The sequence below is a fragment of the Monodon monoceros genome, unplaced genomic scaffold (assembly GCF_005190385.1).
Source record: "Monodon monoceros isolate NGI ecotype Baffin Bay Population unplaced genomic scaffold, NGI_Narwhal_1 Super_Scaffold_20, whole genome shotgun sequence".
Classification (NCBI taxonomy): Eukaryota; Metazoa; Chordata; class Mammalia; order Artiodactyla; family Monodontidae; genus Monodon; species Monodon monoceros.
The window spans coordinates 100,878,523-100,897,403 of NW_021703777.1; the positions used below are offsets into that span (position 1 = coordinate 100,878,523).

The 18,881-nt window shown below is 44.3% G+C and overlaps 1 protein-coding gene across 6 annotated transcripts in view; it reads right to left on the reverse strand.

Moving 5' to 3' along the window:
* Nucleotides 1–18,881, reverse strand: part of EVC2 (EvC ciliary complex subunit 2) — a 142,298-nt gene that overhangs the window by 14,972 nt on the left and 108,445 nt on the right. For all 6 annotated transcript variants that reach the window (XM_029235123.1, XM_029235126.1, XM_029235128.1 and 3 more), the window contains 3 exons: nt 12,256–12,483; nt 3,343–3,560; nt 535–622 (listed from right to left, as the gene is read on the reverse strand). In XM_029235123.1, coding sequence (XP_029090956.1) covers nt 535–622; nt 3,343–3,560; nt 12,256–12,483 — 534 coding nt within the window. The remainder of the gene's footprint in view (nt 1–534; nt 623–3,342; nt 3,561–12,255; nt 12,484–18,881) is intronic.

Consider the following 18,881-nt stretch of genomic DNA (forward strand, 5'->3'; position numbering starts at 1 on the left):
TAGTTACAAAGAAGAAAGGTGGGGGTGGGCAATCAGGGTGAGTGTGGAGATGGCTCAGTTCCCCCAGAGACCCAGGCCAGGGGCATCATGTGCTCTGCAGGGAAACCGAGCAGAAAGAGCACGTCCTGCGTAGTCATCTACCCCAGGCTGAATCCTGAGCTCCAAGGAACGGCAGTGAGCCCTGAAGCCCTCACGCCACCAATCCGGGCACGGTTCCTCTATTTGAAAAATGGATATATTAAATGTATATATTAAACTTACTTAAGACTGAGAAGAAGAAGGTCTGGGTGCCTGTCTAATTACAGAAACTGACCAGGGCAATGATTACTATTGTCATTGCTGCTACCGTGACCCCCCATCAAATGTCCTCTATGTGCTGGCCCTGGGCCAGGGGTTTTCACAGATCTGCTTGGCAACTCCCAAGGTTCGTGTTATCATCCCCATCCTGAGGGTGAGGAATCGTGGACACTGAGAAAAGGGTGAAGTGATGAGCTGGCAAGGGATGGACCCAGGACATGGCAAACTTGTTCTCACCTGGCTGTACAGGGTCACAAAGGTGTCCGTCTCCATATTCTCCAGCAAATCTTCAAGCATGACACTGTTCTCTTGCTCCTCTCTCAAACTAGAGTGAAGACAAAACCCATATGAGTCCAGTTTTGTTACAAAGCTAGTTATTTAAATCCTAGTTATTTAAATAACAAGGGATCACAAATCTAATCAACATGATTTAAAAAAAAAAATCCATCCAAAGAGGTGGCCAGAAGAAGCTTGCTGGTTTTTAGCTAGATTATCTTGCAAATAATGTATCAGGGAGGGCTCACCAGGATGGAGAGCTCCTCGAAGCAAGAAGTTTTGTGGGAGCCATATGTAGACCTTTCTGTGGCTTTGCAGGGTAATCTGTGATCTGCATGGCTATTAGCGTAACTGATGCCATCTTGGGCCCTTACAGTCTCTCCTGTCCTTCTGCTGACCCACCTAGGACTGTGCAGTGAATCACTTCTCTGTCATCAAGGGCTTTGTAGTTAATAGATATTGTTTAATAATCATTAGGACCAGGTAGCCTCTATGCTTTGTTAGTCCCCAGACAAGGATGAAAACCTTCCCTGAAGTATTCCTGGCACCCACGAGACTAGTTACCCGTTCATAAATCTTGACTTAGGAATGCACGTCCTATTTCCAAGCACCTATCCCCATACCTTAGGTTAACTATAAAATTGTCCCAATGGCCCCTTGGTGGTGCGGAATGCAGCTGTGAAGGCTTCTGGATTATTGTCTGCTTGATCCCACCTTGTGAGTATGTTACCCTAGATAAACAGATCCATTGGTTATATGGAGCTGCCTGCCTTGTTTTTCGGTCTCAAGATGCCTGCTCAGTTCGGTGGGCACTTTTCGTTCCCTCTGACCTCCAACCGTGATCCTAAGTTGAAAACTCTCAGTATTAGTTGTCATGCTTGTGCTCAAGAACACCAAGATCTGGAGTCTTCAATTACCATGTGACCTTGTGTTGAAGCGGGCCCAGAGCCATCTCCCAAGGATGGACCTGACTCTGACCACAGAGGCTGGGTGGCACCTTATCACACGAGGTCTCTATCAGGCTTCTTGACTTCCCCACAAGGAGGTCCTCCCAGCCTATTCCTCAGCCCATCAAAGTTGGCATCTTGGGTTATCCATCCTGCATTCCTGCTGGTTAATACAATCTAAACCCAATCTGCAGGTACACTTCATACCAAAAGCTTGATCGTCAGCATTTTCCACCATGAAGCATGGAGTACGTTACTAAAATCCTAAATCAAGTCTAAATAAAGTCAACATCTCTGAGCATTCTCCTCTGATCAAACAGATTCAGTCTTTTATGCAATTATTTCAATGGAAAACAGAACTGCACTTTGATGTTCTGTTTACACAGAAAAGCGTAATCAAATACATTAAAATAACCTATAATCTCACCACACAGAAATCACATCTATTACAATTTGGCCTATTCAGTTAATTTGTGTGTATGTTTTCAAAAATGAAATCATGCTGTATATATAGTTTTCACCCTGTCCTTCACATGTCAACATTATATTCACAATAGAAAATTATGAAGCTGTTAAAAATTATGTTTTCCAGAAGATATATGTACCTCTATGTTCACTGCAACACTATTTACAATAGCTAAGATATGGAAGCAACCTAAGTGTCCATCCATAGATGAATGGACAAAGAAGATGTGGTATATATACACAATGGAATATTATTCAGCTGTAAAAAAAGGATGAAATCTTGCATTTGGAGCAACATGGATAGACCTGGAGGGTATTATGCTAGGTGAAATAAGTCAGACAGAGACAAACAAATACCGTATGGTTTCACTTATATATATGGAATGTAAAAAACAAAACAAACGAACAAACAAGACAGAAACAGACTCATGGATACAGAGAACAAACTGGTGGTTGCTGGGTTGGGTTGGGGGGAAGGGGGGTGGGAGGAGAGTCAAAATAGTTGAAGGGGATTAAGAGATACAAACTTCCAACTATAAAATAAATAAGTTATGGGGATGTAATATACACATAGGGAATATAGTCAGTAATACTGTAACAACTTTGTATGGTGATGGATGGTAACTGGTTTTACTGCAGTGATCATTTCATAATGTATAAAAATATTGAATCACTATGTTGTACACCTGAAACTAATATAATCTTGTATGTTAATTGTAACTCAAAAATAAAATAAAATACCTAGACTCTGTAAGGGAAAAAATATTTTTTTCAACAGTTCTTAATGCCATGGGCAAAGGCTAATTGTCTAATTAATCGAAAAAGAATGCAAAAAACAACAACAAAAAAGAAGATCAGGGGGTTCTGTCTGTTTTATAATTTTACAAAAGCAGGATATAAATATCATGTTTCTGGTGAGGCCTGAGTAAGGCCTGTATTCACTGCATCGTGCAAATGTCAATTCCTGGTCTGGATAATGTGTTGTTATCCTGTGAGATGTTGCCATTGGGGGAAGCTGGGTGATGGGCCATGGAACCTCTGCACTATTTTTTTCAACTACTTGTGAGTCTATAATTATTTCAAAATAAAAAGCTGAAAAATATTACCTTCAGTAAAACCTCAATATTAAATATTCAATAGAAATTAGATATTAAAAGACTCAAAAAATGAAGTATAAAAAGATGTCAGGGAAGAAGCCTGTTACGAAGTTAGCAGCTCGTGCCTGAGTGCTGGGAGGACCTCTCAGACGGCAGCATGACAGCCCAGGTGGGCCTTATCCCACTGAGTCTGAGAGGCCAGGTGCCCCCCTGGCCTGCGGGGACTGAGCCTACACACTGCCCTTGGGCCCTTGGCTCACCTCTGCTGGTGACGCTCCAGTAACTTCTGACCCTTGCTCAGGGCCCGTCGCAGGACAGCCGAAACCTGCCTTTCAGAATCTGTCTCCTCCTCCGGCTCGTGCAGAAGCCCAGGCCCCTCACCTGCCCACTGCTGCCGACTCTCCAGGGCCCGCTGCAGCTGGGCCGCCTCCTGGCGCGCCAGCTGGTCCTCCAGCTTCCTCTCCAGCTCCTGGAGCTCCTGCACACAGAGGGGCAGGTGATGAGCCCAAGGCAGGTGGACCGCAGGATAAAATCCGCCCTGCTTGGCACGGCGCTGCAAGCCTAGCACCACCTCCTTTTGCTGCCTCCCGGATCTGGCCGTGCCAAACAGCATGACGAGACTGCATCTGGGTCTCTCACACCTCCGTCCCTTTGCACACACTGTACACCCACCTGCAGGGCCTTTCCCCGTTTGCCTGGCCAACTCTGAGTCTTCTTTCAAGGACTGGCTTTAGAAGAACCTCCTCAGGAAAGGGCTCTGTTCTGTGTTGGCCTCAGCCTGTGGACTGTGATGGTACTAGCTGGAGATGCCTGGGGGTCCACACTCCCTGGGGCAGCGCCCACAGGCATTTTCCTGACGCTGATGTCAAGGTTGAACCTGCCCTTGTGGTTCTTGTGATTGCAAGACTCAACCTCACAACAACCATCAAGGACCTTGAAAAAACAAGGTTTATTACTCACAGGCCCTGGAGGGTACATGGCACACCCAGGCCACACAGCAGGGTCGCAAAGAGAGAGACAACATGGCCCTGGGGCTCTGCCTTTTGGATGGTCAAGGGTGGGGTGCCTAGTGTTTCACTGGTTCACTCTTTGTTGGTGAACTTAAATCATAAGAGCAGGAATTAAGGCGCAGGGAGGGCAAAGCAGGGTCACTCAAGAGGTCAGGTATGTAGGTCAACCAGAGCTTTCCAAAAAAGGGAAATTCATGGGTGGGGCAGCCTGACTTTTATCTAGTTGTTTAGCTGGCAACCTGTTTATTTTCAGACGATGTCTTTGAAACGGATGCCTCGACAATCCAAAGCTGAATGTCAGGCACTTATATTACAATCAAAAAAGCTAATTGTCAGGCACTTACTAATGGCTCCCTAAGTCCCCTGGGAGATGCAGACTCCCCCTCCTCAACTGTCCACTCACCATCCCTCGTATTTTCCCATTACAGACTGAATGAATATTTGTGGTCCCTCAAAATCCACATGCTGAATCCCTAATCCCCAGTGGGATGGGGCTTGGAGGTGTGGCCTTTGGGGGTAATTAGGTTTAGATAAAGTTACAAGGATGGGGCCCCCAAGATGGGATTAGTCCCCTTATAGAACGAGGAAGAGACCAGAGCTCCCTGTCTCTGCCATGTGAGGACACAGTGAGAAGGCAGCCATCTGCAAGCCAGGAAGGATTCTTCTCAACAGAAACAGAATCAGCTGGCACTTTGATCTTAGACTTCCCAGTCTCCAAAACTGTGAGAAAATAAATGTTTGTTATTTAAGCCCTGCAGTCTATGGTATTTGGATACAGCAGCACGAGCAGATTAGGACAATGCTCCACCTTCTGCTAGAGTGTGAGCTCCTGGGGGGCAGGGCTGCATTTCCATCCCCCGACCTGCAGCACATAGCAGCTGCCTGGCAGCTCCCACCTGTTTCTAAAACACATGGGTTGGGCTTCCCTGTTGGCGCAGTGGTTGGGAGTCCGCCTGCCGATGCGGGGGACGCGGGTTCGTGCCCCGGTCTGGGGGGATCCCGCATGCCGCGGAGCGGCTGGGCCCGTGAGCCATGGCCACTGGGCCTGCACACCCGGAGCCTGTGCTCCGCAAAGGGAGAGGCCACAACAGTGAGAGGCCCGTGTAGCACACACACACAAAAAAAGTTAAAACACATGGGTTATCGGCACGTATTCTACATGGCGAAAGCTGTGCTGGACCAGCAACCATGGATAACACCTAACACTGACAGTACGCAGGTCAAGCCTGACCCACTCTAAGTGCTCTGTGTTTATTCATCTCATTGAATCCTTATGACAACTGTAAGGAATATCTTATTTTCCCTCTTACAAATGATGCAACTGAGGCAGGGAGACAAAGTAATTTTCCAGGTCATGCAATTCTTAAGTGGCAGAATCAGAATACGGGGCCAGGCCAGCTGGCTCCAGGGTTTGTGTCCTTAACCCCCAGGCTATACTGTCTCTCACTGGCCAAACAGAAGACATCTGCACTCTGAGGCCACCAGAGTCAGAGAATCTGGGTACAAGAGACTGTCCACAGACTGCTTAGATGGGTAAGAGAGGGTAGGCAGGAAGGTCCCAAGCCTTGTAAAATGCAGACACACCGACTCTATTCTTCACCACCTGGCCAGTGTTCTATGTGGGGTGGAGTGAGGATGGGGCTTAATCGCAAGAGGCCTTGGTTAGGTGTCATGAGGAGATGGTGGCCCTTGGTCCTCCTAAATTTTGTGCAAAACCATCTGCCTGTCTGCAGAGGGGCCAAAGCTTGCATCAAATGCTCAGAAGGGTCTCAAAGTCCCCCAGAGGCTCAGAAACCAAGGCAGAAGAGAAAATGGCCAGAGAGGTAAACTGAAGTCGTAGTGTGGAGAGTGCGTGGGTTGTGCCGTCAGGGCCGTGGAAGCTTTGGAACGCTCTGAGCGTGGGCTACCATCACACTGAGATTTCCAATTATGACCATCCTTCTCGTTGCTGCGTCCCACATTGGAAACATAACCAAACACAGCATTTCCAACAGCACTAATGAGTTTCCCACAGCGTGTTCTGTCAGCATGCCCAGAGCCTGGTCACGAACCAGGCTTCCACTGAGGTGCCAGCCCCCAGCCCACAGTGTGGGGAAGGAAAGGACAGACCCACGCCTGCCAGTGTCCCCAAAACAGGCAGAGCACAGAGAGCTGGCGAGTCATGCTTTGGTTTTCCGAGACCGGGTTAGCCCTGGTTAGGAACAGGAAACAAGGTGGGAACCTGGTATCCTGCAGGTTCTAAGATGCTGATGGGAGGTTCTCCCAGAGGTCAGTTCTCCTCCAAACCCCTGCCACTTAGCACAACTGGAATCCAAGATTCGGTTCTAGAACTGTCTTCCTTAATGCCTGCTCTCTTCACTAGAGTTTAGATGCTCAGGTAGGGACTCTGGGACTGTCTTGTTCATCCTTCTCCCCAGCAGGAAGCAGGCACCTGGCTTGCGGAAGGAGTCACAGTAATTAGCATCTTCTTACTATTAGTAATGATAACAGCAATTAGCACATACCGAACGCCCACCTTGCGCTAGATTTGATTCACGCTATCTTTACATGAATTAATTTATTTAATCTCCACAAAACAGCACAGTCCCATTTTATCGATAAGGTAGCTCAGGTGCAGACAGCGTAAGGAAATCTCCTGAAGTCCCAAGAACCCAAGAGAGGAGTGATTTTAATTTCTCTGACTCTGGGCCCCATCTCTTGCTTCTATTGTCTCTGGAAAGCATTATGTAGGCATCTTTTGAATGAATGGATGGTTGGACAGATGGACAAATGATGATGATGATGAAGACAGACAGACAGGCAGATAGAGAGACAGTTCCAGGCCTTTTATTGGGCATGAGGGATGCTGGGGTGAATGAGCCATGGCCCCTAGACTCTGGAAACTCATGGTCTAGCGTGGGAGACAGTTGTTCAAACACAGTAACAGTGACAGGTAACAGCCCGTCTCTGGGAATCGCGATGGAGTTATTTGAGTACAGAGCTGGGAGAGACCAACTCTGTCCAAGGGAATCGTGGATGGCTTCACAGAGGAGGCAACATTTGGCTTGTCTAAGAATATGGAGAGGAGTTTGCACGTGGGCAGCAGAAGCATTCTAGGCAGAGGTCCTTCCAAGGAATGGAGGCCTGAATGTGTCTCAAGTGTTCAGGAAGCTGCAAGAAGGTCCAGGGGCTAAAACTCAGAGTCCGAGGGAGGGAGGGGTAGAGGATAAATATTAAAATATGGAGCTGGGAATGGGGCTGTCACTGATCATTTTTATTTTTCAGAAAGTCTCCTCTGGCTGCAGTGTGGAGGAGACTGCAGAGGGAAAGAGGAAGGCGGGTGGAAATCAATGTCAGGACAGGAGCCAGGCTTTGCAGGCAGGAGGTGTGGGCTCTGCTTTCCAGCTGTGGGACCCTGGTGAAATGCGTTAACCGTCCTAAGCCTCAACTCCATCTGTAGAATGGGAATAAAATCATCCTGGGGTTGACAGAAAGTTTACACACTTAACACGATGCCTTGGGCTTAACGAGAGCTCAATGAGTGCAAGCTACTCTTGGTGTGATTTTTGGTTTTCAGATTTGTCTGAAGAGTGAAGCTGGGCGGCAAAGGTCAGAAGTGAGAAAATTCAGGCAGGATCGACAGACTCGGTGACTGGCAGCAAGTGGGCAGTAAGGCAGAGGGGAGAAGAGAAAGATGTCCAGTCCAGGCTTGGAAAAGTGGATACGCAACCACTGAAATTGAAATGCAAATACAGTAGGTACAGTTAGTCTGGGGTCACATTATCTGTATGAGTAAGTCCATCCCATTTAAATTTGCCCATGATTCAATTACGCCTTTGCCTATGTCCCAATTTCACAAAATGAGTCTAAATCTTTCATCAAGTGAGGGGAACTTGATATAGCTTTCTTAGGAGTCATTGCTTCCAAAGCATTTCATTTCATGCTTTTTAAAATTCTCCTGAATGTGAAACAGCTTAAAAGCCCGTTCCCAATGGGAAAGTGGTTTTCCCAGAATGATCAGATTGCAGAATGAAAGTCTAATACCAGGAGCAAAATGACAGGCTTGTCTTCCCTCCAAATGCAAATCTTCACTCCAAAAAACCCCGGCATCGTATCCATCGCTTTACCGGGAATTTAATAATGCAGCATCCTCTAATTTATTATCAGTTACTTCCAATTCAGGACACATTAGCTCTTCTATTCTAAACACACTAGAGAATAAGAAAGCTTTGATGTTCCTCAAAAGGGCTTTAAGATAAAATTGAAAATGTAAGTGTTGTGCTGCCCAATTACTAATGGGAATAAGGGTCGTTGCAAGTGGAAAGGGCCATTCGGTGTCTTAGGGCTTAACTGAGGTGCTTCTCAGAGCATTTATGATGAAGAGATGAACTGGGAACTGAAAGCCAGAGGTTCCTAGTGTCTTATTTTGTTAATTTGTTTGATACATGACCTCGGACCTGCCCTTCCTCCGAAGGCCTCACCTGCTTCACCTATAATTCCTGGCAGTGGCCACCTCCATGCCAGTCACCTGGCAGCGATACGTACTGTGGGTTTTGGGTAAACATCCTGCAGGTATTTCCTCCTATTATTAATTTGCTAAGGAGTCTTAAGTTGAATGGGTGCTGAATTCAATAAAATACTTGTTCTGTATATACTGAAATGATCATAGGAGTCATTTCTTTAATCTGTTAATCTAATGAATTTTGTACATGAATGTTTTAATGTTAAACCAACCTTACATTCCTGAGAAAAACTCAGTCCGGTCATGCTGTATTAAATCCTTTTTACAGACGGCTGGATTAGGTCAATATTTTGTTTATGAATTGTACATCTATGCTCAAAGTAAGACAACTGTAATTGTTCTTTCTCGTACTATCCATGTCTGGTTTTCGTGTCAAGGTTATCTGAGCTTCATGAAATGAGGAATATTCTCTATTTTTTTTAACATCAGAAATAATCCTTATATGAGATTGGAAAAACTTGCTACCTTAAGGTTTGGTGGAGCTCACCTGTAAAACTCTCAAGGTAAGATATCTTTGCACGTGTGTCAGAAGATTTCAAAACTACTGAATCAATTTCTTTCATGGTAATAGAACTAGACAGGTTTTTTTTCTAGTTGAACCAATTTTGGTGATCTATAATTTTTTAGAAAATTTTCTGTTTCATTGCAATGTCTAAAGTCATCTACATAAAATTATTCTTCACAGAATTCTCTTATTTTTTAAAACTCTAGGGCATCTATTGTTATGTTGATTTTTATACTTCTGATATTACTTGTCCCTTATCTCTTTTTTAAATGGTCAGTCTTTCTGGATATTTGTATATTTATTAGACTTTGCTCAAAAAATTCAACATTTCACTTTATTGATTCTCTCTACTGTAGTTTTGTTTTTAATTTTATTTATGCTCTCTTCCTTCCCTCTACTTTCTACAGGTTCATTTGTGGTTTTTGTTTTGTTTTGTTTTTTGGTGGTACGCGGGCCTCTCACTGTTGTGGCCTCTCCCGTTGCGGAGCACAGGCTCCGGATGCGCTGGCTCAGCGGCCATGGCTCACGGGCCCAGCCATTCCACGGCATGTGGGATCTTCCCGGACCCATGTCCCCTGCATTGGCAGGCGGACTCTCAACCACTGCGCCACCAGGGAAGCCCCCCACTAACTTTTTATATGATTTCAGTTGTGAGCCTTTCTTCTTTTTCAATATAAGTTAAGGGCATAAATTTCTCTCTAACAACTGCTTTTTTAGAGAGAAAAAAAAGCAGTTAGAAACTGTCGTATCTACATTATTTTTCTGTTCTTTGAATTTGAAAATTTCCATTTCTTTGATTTGAAAATTTCCATTCTTTTGATTTGAAAATTTCCATTTCTTTGAAAATTTGATTTCTTTGATCCATGAATTATTAAGAAGTATGTTTAAAACTTCCAAAGTATGGAAGTTTTAATCTCTTAAAAAAACGGATTTAAACTTAATTGCCCTTTTTCAAAAAGGTGGTCAACAGGGTAATGCATGGTCAATTACTTTTTAACTGTTCTAATACGTGCTGAAGAAAAACGTATGTTCGTTAACCGTTAGCTGTGAGATTTTGCATGTGTACATTAAATACAGGTTGTTAAATGTGTGATTCAGTTCATCTGTATCTTCACTGGTGTTTCATTTGATCAATGATCAAACACAGAAGGAGGTGCGCTGAAAGTTCCCACCATGATGAGGGATCTATCAATTTCTCCCTGTTTGGTCAATTTTTCTTTTTGTTGTTTTGGGTCTTTTACTACATACATGCAAGTTGAGAATCTCTCTGTTCTCTGGGTGAATGAAACTTTTAAATCATTTTGGAATTATCTTTAACTTTTTAAATAATTTCATAAATCATTCTTTTATACTCTATACTGATAATTCAGACATCTACAGTCCTTGGGGATTTTAATCTGCTGGTGTTTTGTTTCTCTTATACACAGGTCCTCTTGTCTTGTGTCTTTATGTGTTCAGTGACTCTTTAAATTTTAACTGAGAACTCATATTTGGCTGAACTTAATCTGTAGAAATCCTGAGGTGCCCGGATTGAGAATATTTTCCTCTGGACAGGATCTCCCTTAGCTTTAGCCATGCACCAGGGCAGGCATCCCACCTGGACCTATTTAAATTTAATTTATCACCTTGGAGATTTCCCGACTGAATGGCTAAAGTATTTTTGGATTCCTATGTCACATTAGCAGAAGCCTTTGATGACAAATTCAGAGGAGACTCACACCCCTCCCCCCCCTCGCCCCCTGCCACCAGCAGGGCTGAAGATGGACAGGTTACCCTGGTGGCTGCTTTGACCACAGGTGGCTTTCTCCTCCCTCCTCACTGGGCATTCTGTCTCCTCAGGACATCCCACAGCCCCATCTCCTAGTCCTTCAAATTAATCCCCTATCCCTGGGCGTTCTGGGTTTCACCCTTTGCCCCTAGATTTCAGCCTCTGGATTTGCTTCTATCTCCCTCTATGAGTTCAGCTTCTCCAGGCTATCCTTAGCCCTTGGGGATTTTCCTCATTCTCTTGCAAAGTCACAAAGCATTAAAAAGTATGTTTATTTTTATTTACCCAGCATTTGGATGTTTTGTGCTGGGATATCAGCAAAGCTTCCCCTTCTTTCCTATCCCTACAAACAGGCGTCACAGTGCAGGGTGCACTATGTTTGCTGCAAAAACAGCTTGGACTCTTCAGGGTCTCATGTTATTTATGACTTCTGTAAAGAAATGACGGGAACCCCCATTAGCAAGATCAACTAGTCCATGAACATGACCCAGGGGTCTGAAGTGAGAAAGGGATACATTTCTGGCTCCTGTCACTCATTAGCTCTGTGGACCTCGGAAAGAACTTGACCTGCCACCTGCCCGAATCTCATTTCTTTACTTGAGAATTGAGCACAGAAAAGGTACCGACTTCATGGCATGGCTCGATGATTAATTGGCATAATGTTTGACAAAGCGCGTAACTGCAAAGCAGCATAAAATCGCAACTTATTAATAATCATGCTTAAATGATCATCTTAAGACACACAATTAAGTAATGAATGGTTAATGCTTAAATGAGAGTACACCCATTTCACAGCTCATTAGCGCTTGCCTGCCACACACGTGACACTCGATAAATGTGAGTTCCCTTTCTCACTGTAAGTAACTATTATAATAATACATGAAATTCTAAAATTATACATACAGGGACTAAAACTAGTCCTCAAAACCGTTACGTCGGTAGCTTTTGTTTTACGAGTATACCTCTCACGCCTTGAAAAAAATGCAGCATGTAGGAATAATTCGAATTTTGAAAATAAAAAATAATCCGTTATTTCACAGCATCTAAGGCGCCATTCATTGAAAGCTACACAGCTATTTTTCATAGTAGTATGAAAGATACAATACTGCTGTTGGCTGCAAGAGGCATCCCAGTTTCCCAGATTTTAAAAATGTTAAAATTCAAAAGGTTTGCTTCCTTGGAGGCAATGAAATAGAGCAGCCTTGGGCTGCAAGGGTGCACCATGCTCCCATGGAAGTTTCCTCACTCAAGCCTCTCCAGGACGCTGCAGTGGACACAGGACAGTGGACCACCCACCTAATGGTGGGAGAAGTGGAGGTGGCCCCCAGAACGAAACACCGAGGTATGTGGTGCGGCCCCCGCGCCTTCCATCCCAGGTCTGTCACTCACCGGGCTGTGCGACTCCAGGATCTGCGTGCAGGCTGACTTGGTCAGGGTCTCTGACGCACTCAGCTCCTCCAGGAGCAGGTCCTGGATGGTCAGGAGGGCAGTGTACGCCCACAGGGTCTTGGCCATCCTGGCTGCCTTCTGGAACTGCAAGGAGACGAGGGACTCGGCAAAGCGTCCCTCCTGGGCCTCCAGCTGCTGTACCCTCTCGCGAAGCAACTCTCCTCGGACCTAGGAGGGGCCAGCCAGAGAACCAGAGAGCGGTAAGTGGAGGGACGGCGGAGGACAGAGCACGCGGCTTACAAAAGCACGGTGTATTTATATTCATGCAGGCAGGCAGCCGGTCATCGATTCGGGGTTCTGAAGAAGGTCTCAAGGCAGCAGCGTTGGAATCTCAGTGCGCAGTTTAAGACAGCAAGGGCCTCTCTGCTTATAAAGATGCTGCGGGACTTTCAGAGTCCAGCTGTTCATTCCACATTTATCACTCTCGGAGGTAAATCGAACTGTGTTGCTCTCCAGGGCAAAATCCTTCAAGCCTCCCATCTTAAAGGATGAAAATTCAGTCTTCCTAACACAGCCCCTAAAGCCCTCCGCTCCCCGATCCCAGCTAAGGTACAGCTGGAAAGGTCTGGTCTGTTCTGCCACATCCACCCACATACGTGGGACTTCCATTACTCCTGACAGTTCAGGGCCTTGCACACCATGCTCTTTGTGTCTATCATCTGAGCTCTTCGCTATGATTCAAACATCCCTCATCTTTGTCCTCCTGAAAATCTCCTACTTGTCCTTTGCGTCTCTGGTTCCCAAGGAGCCACTTTGAAGCATCCTCACTCTGCACATGTGTCGCCCTCTTTGTGTTTCTTTTGTCTCTCAAGCTCCTCTCCCCAGCCGGCACCACACTGTTTACCCCACCAGGACAGAGCTCTTCCAGGGGAGGGCCCGACACCCGAGGGGCCCAGCAGCCTCTAGATGAGAGAATCCATTCATTATACTCATTCACTCAACTAAGTAGTTCATTCCAGCTTCTCTACATTTTTTCTCTGCTATCACTACCTCTTACACTTTCTCTAGGAAACTTGCTACAGGGAACAACATAGTCTACTGCTTCTCTGATTTCACCACCCGAGCCCCTATAGGCAGGTCCCTGTAAGTGTGCACCCCTCTCCCCTGCACAGGAAGCTAAAGTACAACCCCAAAAGTAGCCTACACAAGCGTCATATCTCGATGAAGCCTTTCATCTTTAAAGGTTTGTGGAATATATTCACAATAGCCAAAGTCAAAGCAACCCAAGGACCCCTCAACAGATGTACAGATAAACAAAATGGGGTCTATTTATACAGTGGAATATTATGTAGCCTTAAAAAGGAAGGAAATTCTAGCACATGCTACAGCATGGATGACATTATGCCGAGAGAAATCAACCAGTCACGAAAGGACAAATCCCGTATGATTCCACTTATATGAGTTTCCTAGAGTAGTCAAATTCATAGAGTCAGAAAGTAGGATGGTGGTTGCCAAGGGCTGGGGAGAGGAGGGGGTGGGAGTTAGTGCTTCGTGGGGACAGAGTGTCAGTTTGGGAAGATTAAAAGTTCTGGAGATGGATGGTGGTGACAGCTGTATACAACGTGAATGTACTTAATGCCACTGAATTGGATACTGAAAAAATGGTTAAGGTGGTACGTTGCATGTTACGTGTATTTTACCACAATAAAAAAAAAAAGGAAAATAAAAAGCTTGTGGAATTTTGTATCCTGCTATGTAACCTATTTTTAAGATTTGTATGTTTATATTCAGAGGTTATAACGTAGCTGGCACAAGGGAAAATATTTACACGGCATAGAGGCTAGCAGAAGATGGTGGCCCGGGTTCTCCCATGGCTGTGCAATTTTCCTGTGCCCATTGTGTGTCCTTCAGAGGAAGGCAAATCTCAGTTTAAAGAGATCAGATTTCACCTGTGTGATCTGTCCTTCAGGAAAAACTCTGCTGCAGGAAGGAGGAAAAAGTGCCCCAAAGAAGCAAATAGCCCACTTTGGGTATTATTGGCTGGAAAAGAAAACTCTGCTGGGGGACCTGCAAAGGCTTCTTGGAGAGGTGGTGCTTACCACAGGCCATGGAGAAGGAAGGACAACAAGTGAAACTAGTTCTTCAAAGACGCTGTGGGGACCAGCATATTTGGGTCACAAAGCAGCCCACTAGCAACAGGGATCAGAGGCAATAACACACAGAACTACGGCATGAAAACAGCTTCTCTGGAAGAAGACACTTCATTTCCCTGCTTGAAAGGAAACATGAAGTCTTGTTATCAAAAGGATGCTACCAGACCCCAGTCTTTCCCTAGTTTGGAGCACCAGGTGACAGCCACTTGTGACAGTCCGGTGATCTGTTTCCACGGTAATTACGGATCACTGGCCTGCCCCTTCCAGGTGGGCTTTCTTCGAGGGCCAGCAGCTGTACTCAGCTTGTATGGAGGAGCCTGAACAGCTCGTAGAGGTGGTCCAATGTCCTTGCAAGACTGGGCGATGCCCTGTGAGAATGGGGCCCCAAGAGCGGTGTCTGATTACTTCCTCATGGGGACACTTGGAAACTGAGTCTCTGAAGTGCTTTACAGATCCTAACAGTCTTCCAGCAAACTCTTTTTTCCCACCGTTATTTGTTTCACAGTAAGTTCACAAACAGAAAATATATTTACACCTTAGTTCATTCATCCAAAAAAATTTAATGAGCACCAAATATGTATAATATAAAGGAATGTGTGACGCACCCGGGAATGGTGCGTCACTAGACAGGTATCTAATCCTGAAAGAGCTCAGAATTGAGGAGGGAAGTAGGCAGCATGGTGAAAGGCACAGGCTCCAGAGCCGGTACTCTAAATTTGTTTGATATTTTTGCACTTTAATTATCTAGATGATGGGGTGGGTGGCAATGTCTTTCCAGGCATAGAAATCAATTTTTCTATCTTAAATTTAAGCATTAATGATGTTTATTTAGCCGGGTGTTATGTTTATTTAGTCATGCACATGACTTAGCTTCTCTGAATTCCTAGCTTTGTCTTCTTCACTCAAGGAGTCCACCAGGTTCTGCCTGGTTTCCTTCCCCTGTGCCATGGCCTGGAAGTTCTTTCAGGGCCGTACCCAGGACAGTCACAGGGCTCAACTCATTTGTTCCCTGTTTCTCAGGGATCACTTTTGACTGTTGTCCAGTGTTTTAAAAAACACATTATTTCATACATTTTGTTCATTGTTTTTGTTTTGTTTTGTTTTAGGTGAGGGGATAATTTGATGCTTCAATTCCATTATGGCCAGAAGCAAAATAAGTCCCTAGTAAGGTTATTTTGATTATTAAATAATCTACTACTTTGAGAAAACCATAATTCAAAAGGAGTCATGTACCAAAATGTTCATTGCAGCTCTATTTACAATAGCCAGGACATGGAAGCAACCTAAGTGTCCATCGACAGATGAATGGATAAAGAAGATGTGGCACACATATATATAATGGAATATTACTCAGCCATAAAAAGAAACGAAATTGAGTTATTTGTAGTGAGGTGGATGGACCTAGAGTCTGTCATACAGAGTGAAGTAAGTCAGAAAGAGAAAAACAAATACCGTATGCTAATACATATACATGGAAACTAAAAAAAAAAAAATGGTCATGAAGAACCTAGGAGCAAGACAGGAATAAAGACACAGACCTACTAGAGAATGGACTTGAGGATACGGGGAGGGGGAAGGGTAAGCTAGGACAAAGTGAGAGAGTGGCATGGACATATATACACTACCAAATGTAAAACAGATAGATAGTGGGAAGCAGCCGCATAGCACAGGGAGGTCAGCTCGGTGCTTTGTGACCACCTAGAGGGGTGGGATAGGGAGGGTGGGAGGGAGGGAAGAGATATGGGAACATATGTATATGTATAACTGATTCACTTTGTTATAAAGCAGAAACTGACACACCATTGTAAAGCAATTATACTCCAATAAAGATGTTAAAAAACAAAAACAAAAAAAACCCCAAAAACAAATACTTGAAAGAAAATAAATAAATAAATGAATAATCTACTACTTTTCGTTGACTGTAACAGTGCCTGACACACTGAAGTGTTGAATGATGGCTAGCTGTTGTTGTTTATTGTTAGTATTAATTTTATTATCAAAGGTAGAACATGGTTGGTGGCATAAAGGAGGTCCATATATAGCGCTATGATATTTTAGAGGATGGAAGAAGGGGAGGGGTCAGGGAAGGTTGTGAAGATATCAGCTTTTGAACTGGATATTGAAGGATCCAGGCATTAAGGAAGAGGGAACAGCACAACCAAAGGCACTGAGGCAAGAGTGTATGGGGTCCCTATGGGGTTAGTGAGAGGGTGAATTAGACCAAAGCTGAAAGGAAAAGTGGAAGATAAGGACCTAGAGGTCAGACAGAAACCACATTACAGAGACCCTCACTGCCAAGGGGAGGTAGGTAGCCTCTCTCCGGAGGCAACAGAAAGGGCTTTGGCAAGCCTGTTAAAGTTACTAAAAAGGAAAAACATGAGTGACAGGCAGGTGAACAAGAAATGGATGAGCAGTCCCCTCCTTACACACCTGCACGAGCTCATATTTCCACATTTCCTCCATGTGGTTTCAATCTTTCCCAGCCCTGGACAGGTAGTGGCCCAAATACCCTGTAAGGCCTAGTCCCCTGCAGAGATGCAGAGCAGAGTAAGGTGGCCATGAGGGGTATCTCATTTTACTTATGCACAGTCATTCCTAAAATGTGGGATAAGTGTAAAGCCTTTTGCAAGTACTTCGAGAACAACTTGCACAGTGAAATTAACAAAAGAAAGATTCTCTAACATCCTCTTTCTTCTTCGGAAAGCTTAATTTCTTAATTCTAGCCCTATGAGAGTACGCCCCTGAAGAGGGCGTTCATCCTCCTTTAAAAGAACTCCTGGGAAAAGATACAGATTTGCATTTCTATGAGGTATTAATGACAGGCTTAATTAAATATTCAAGCTACCTAAATTAATAAAAATACTCTTATTTTAGATGTGAAGTTCAAACAACTTCCTAACTGGTTCCCTGGTAGAATGTGCAGTTTTGAAGGAGTCGTTTCTTCTATTCGTTGGGATGTTCTTTAAACACAAAATAAAATCAACCTGTCAATCATCAGAGAATTATTGAGATTCTAAGAAGTTCAAGACCTTACACCCCTCCTCCTTGCACAAGTTTGGAAACATATACAACTGGATGCATGGGTGAGCCAGACAGACACCAAATGTCAGCTCTAATATTGATGGAAACTAGACTGGAGAATGTGGCTCAGATGTGTTTGCAAAGGAGTGGACACTCCTCCAAACAGCAGGCCTCCTCCCTTAGCTCATCACATCGTAGTCAGAAAATGGGGGCTTCCTGCAGACAGGCTGGCTTCCAAAGAGAGGAGGGAGTTGCACCGAGCATGCTCAGTTCCTACTTTAATCTCGCCAATCAGGTAACATTCTCCTTGGAAGGAAGTGGGCAAGGAATGCAGAGAGGCCAGGATGTCACTAGCAAAGTCCCTCCATGTGGAAAGAGAGGGGTCAGAAAGGAGTCACATTAGGAATCTCACATCCACATGCTGGGAGGAGATGCTGATGAAACACTATTTAAATATAAGAATGCACTCGTATTCTAGTGGCTGGCCCTCTCAAAAAGCAGGTCAGTTTAAACCATGCTTTGCAGGATGGGTTCAAAATTTAAGACTCTCTCCTTTATCTTGCATCAGGAGGGGAGTGGACTCAGTAAAGGTGTGTTGGGTTAATGTTTATTGAATGAAATAACACCCGGCTAAGTAAACAACATTAGTGCTTAAATTTAAGATAGAAAACTTGATTTCTATGCCTGGAAAGACATTGCCACTCAACCCATCATGTGCATAATTAAAGTGCAAAAATCTCAAACCAATTAAGAGTACTGCCTTAAACTAGTCAGCATAGTTTTATTTCTTGTGTTTATGGCTGATCTGTTATCTCCTACGTACAAACTTACCACCTAACTAGCTGTGTGACCTGGACAAGCTGCTTAACCTCTCTGAGTCTCAGTTTTATCTATGAAACGCAAACAATAAAATGACAGGGAACAATGCCTAGTAGAGTCTGTGGTACCTAATGAGCCCCTAATAAATAGTACCTGCCATATTCTTACCGCTAGTATTATTTTGGTTATCATTACTATACTCAGTTAAATAGAGTCTCCTTTGGGTTGCAGGAAAAAGATAAAACAATAGTTTATAATATTGAGAGTTTTCTTTCCTCCTTTAAAAAGTTTTTTCATTTCTAATTATAAAAAAACATGCACAATGTAGAAAAATATTAACAATTGAGATTCCTGGAGAAAGACAGTAGATTTATAACATGCATCTACTGCTCTCTTTAAGGCAGAAGGACTCAAGTAAAACTCTACATACTGACTACTAAAATCTCAGTTCTCTTCCCTCATTTGGCTCCTGACATATGGGTAGCAAGGCCTTTACCATTTAGGCAGGAGACTGGTCTTCTCTGGGCACTCTGACCAGATTTCAAGAAAGCTCTAAAGTTACAGACATTGGGAATTCCCCAAGTGAGTGGTCCAGCCCAGTCACACCATAGTGAAGGTCATAGTCTGCAAGCC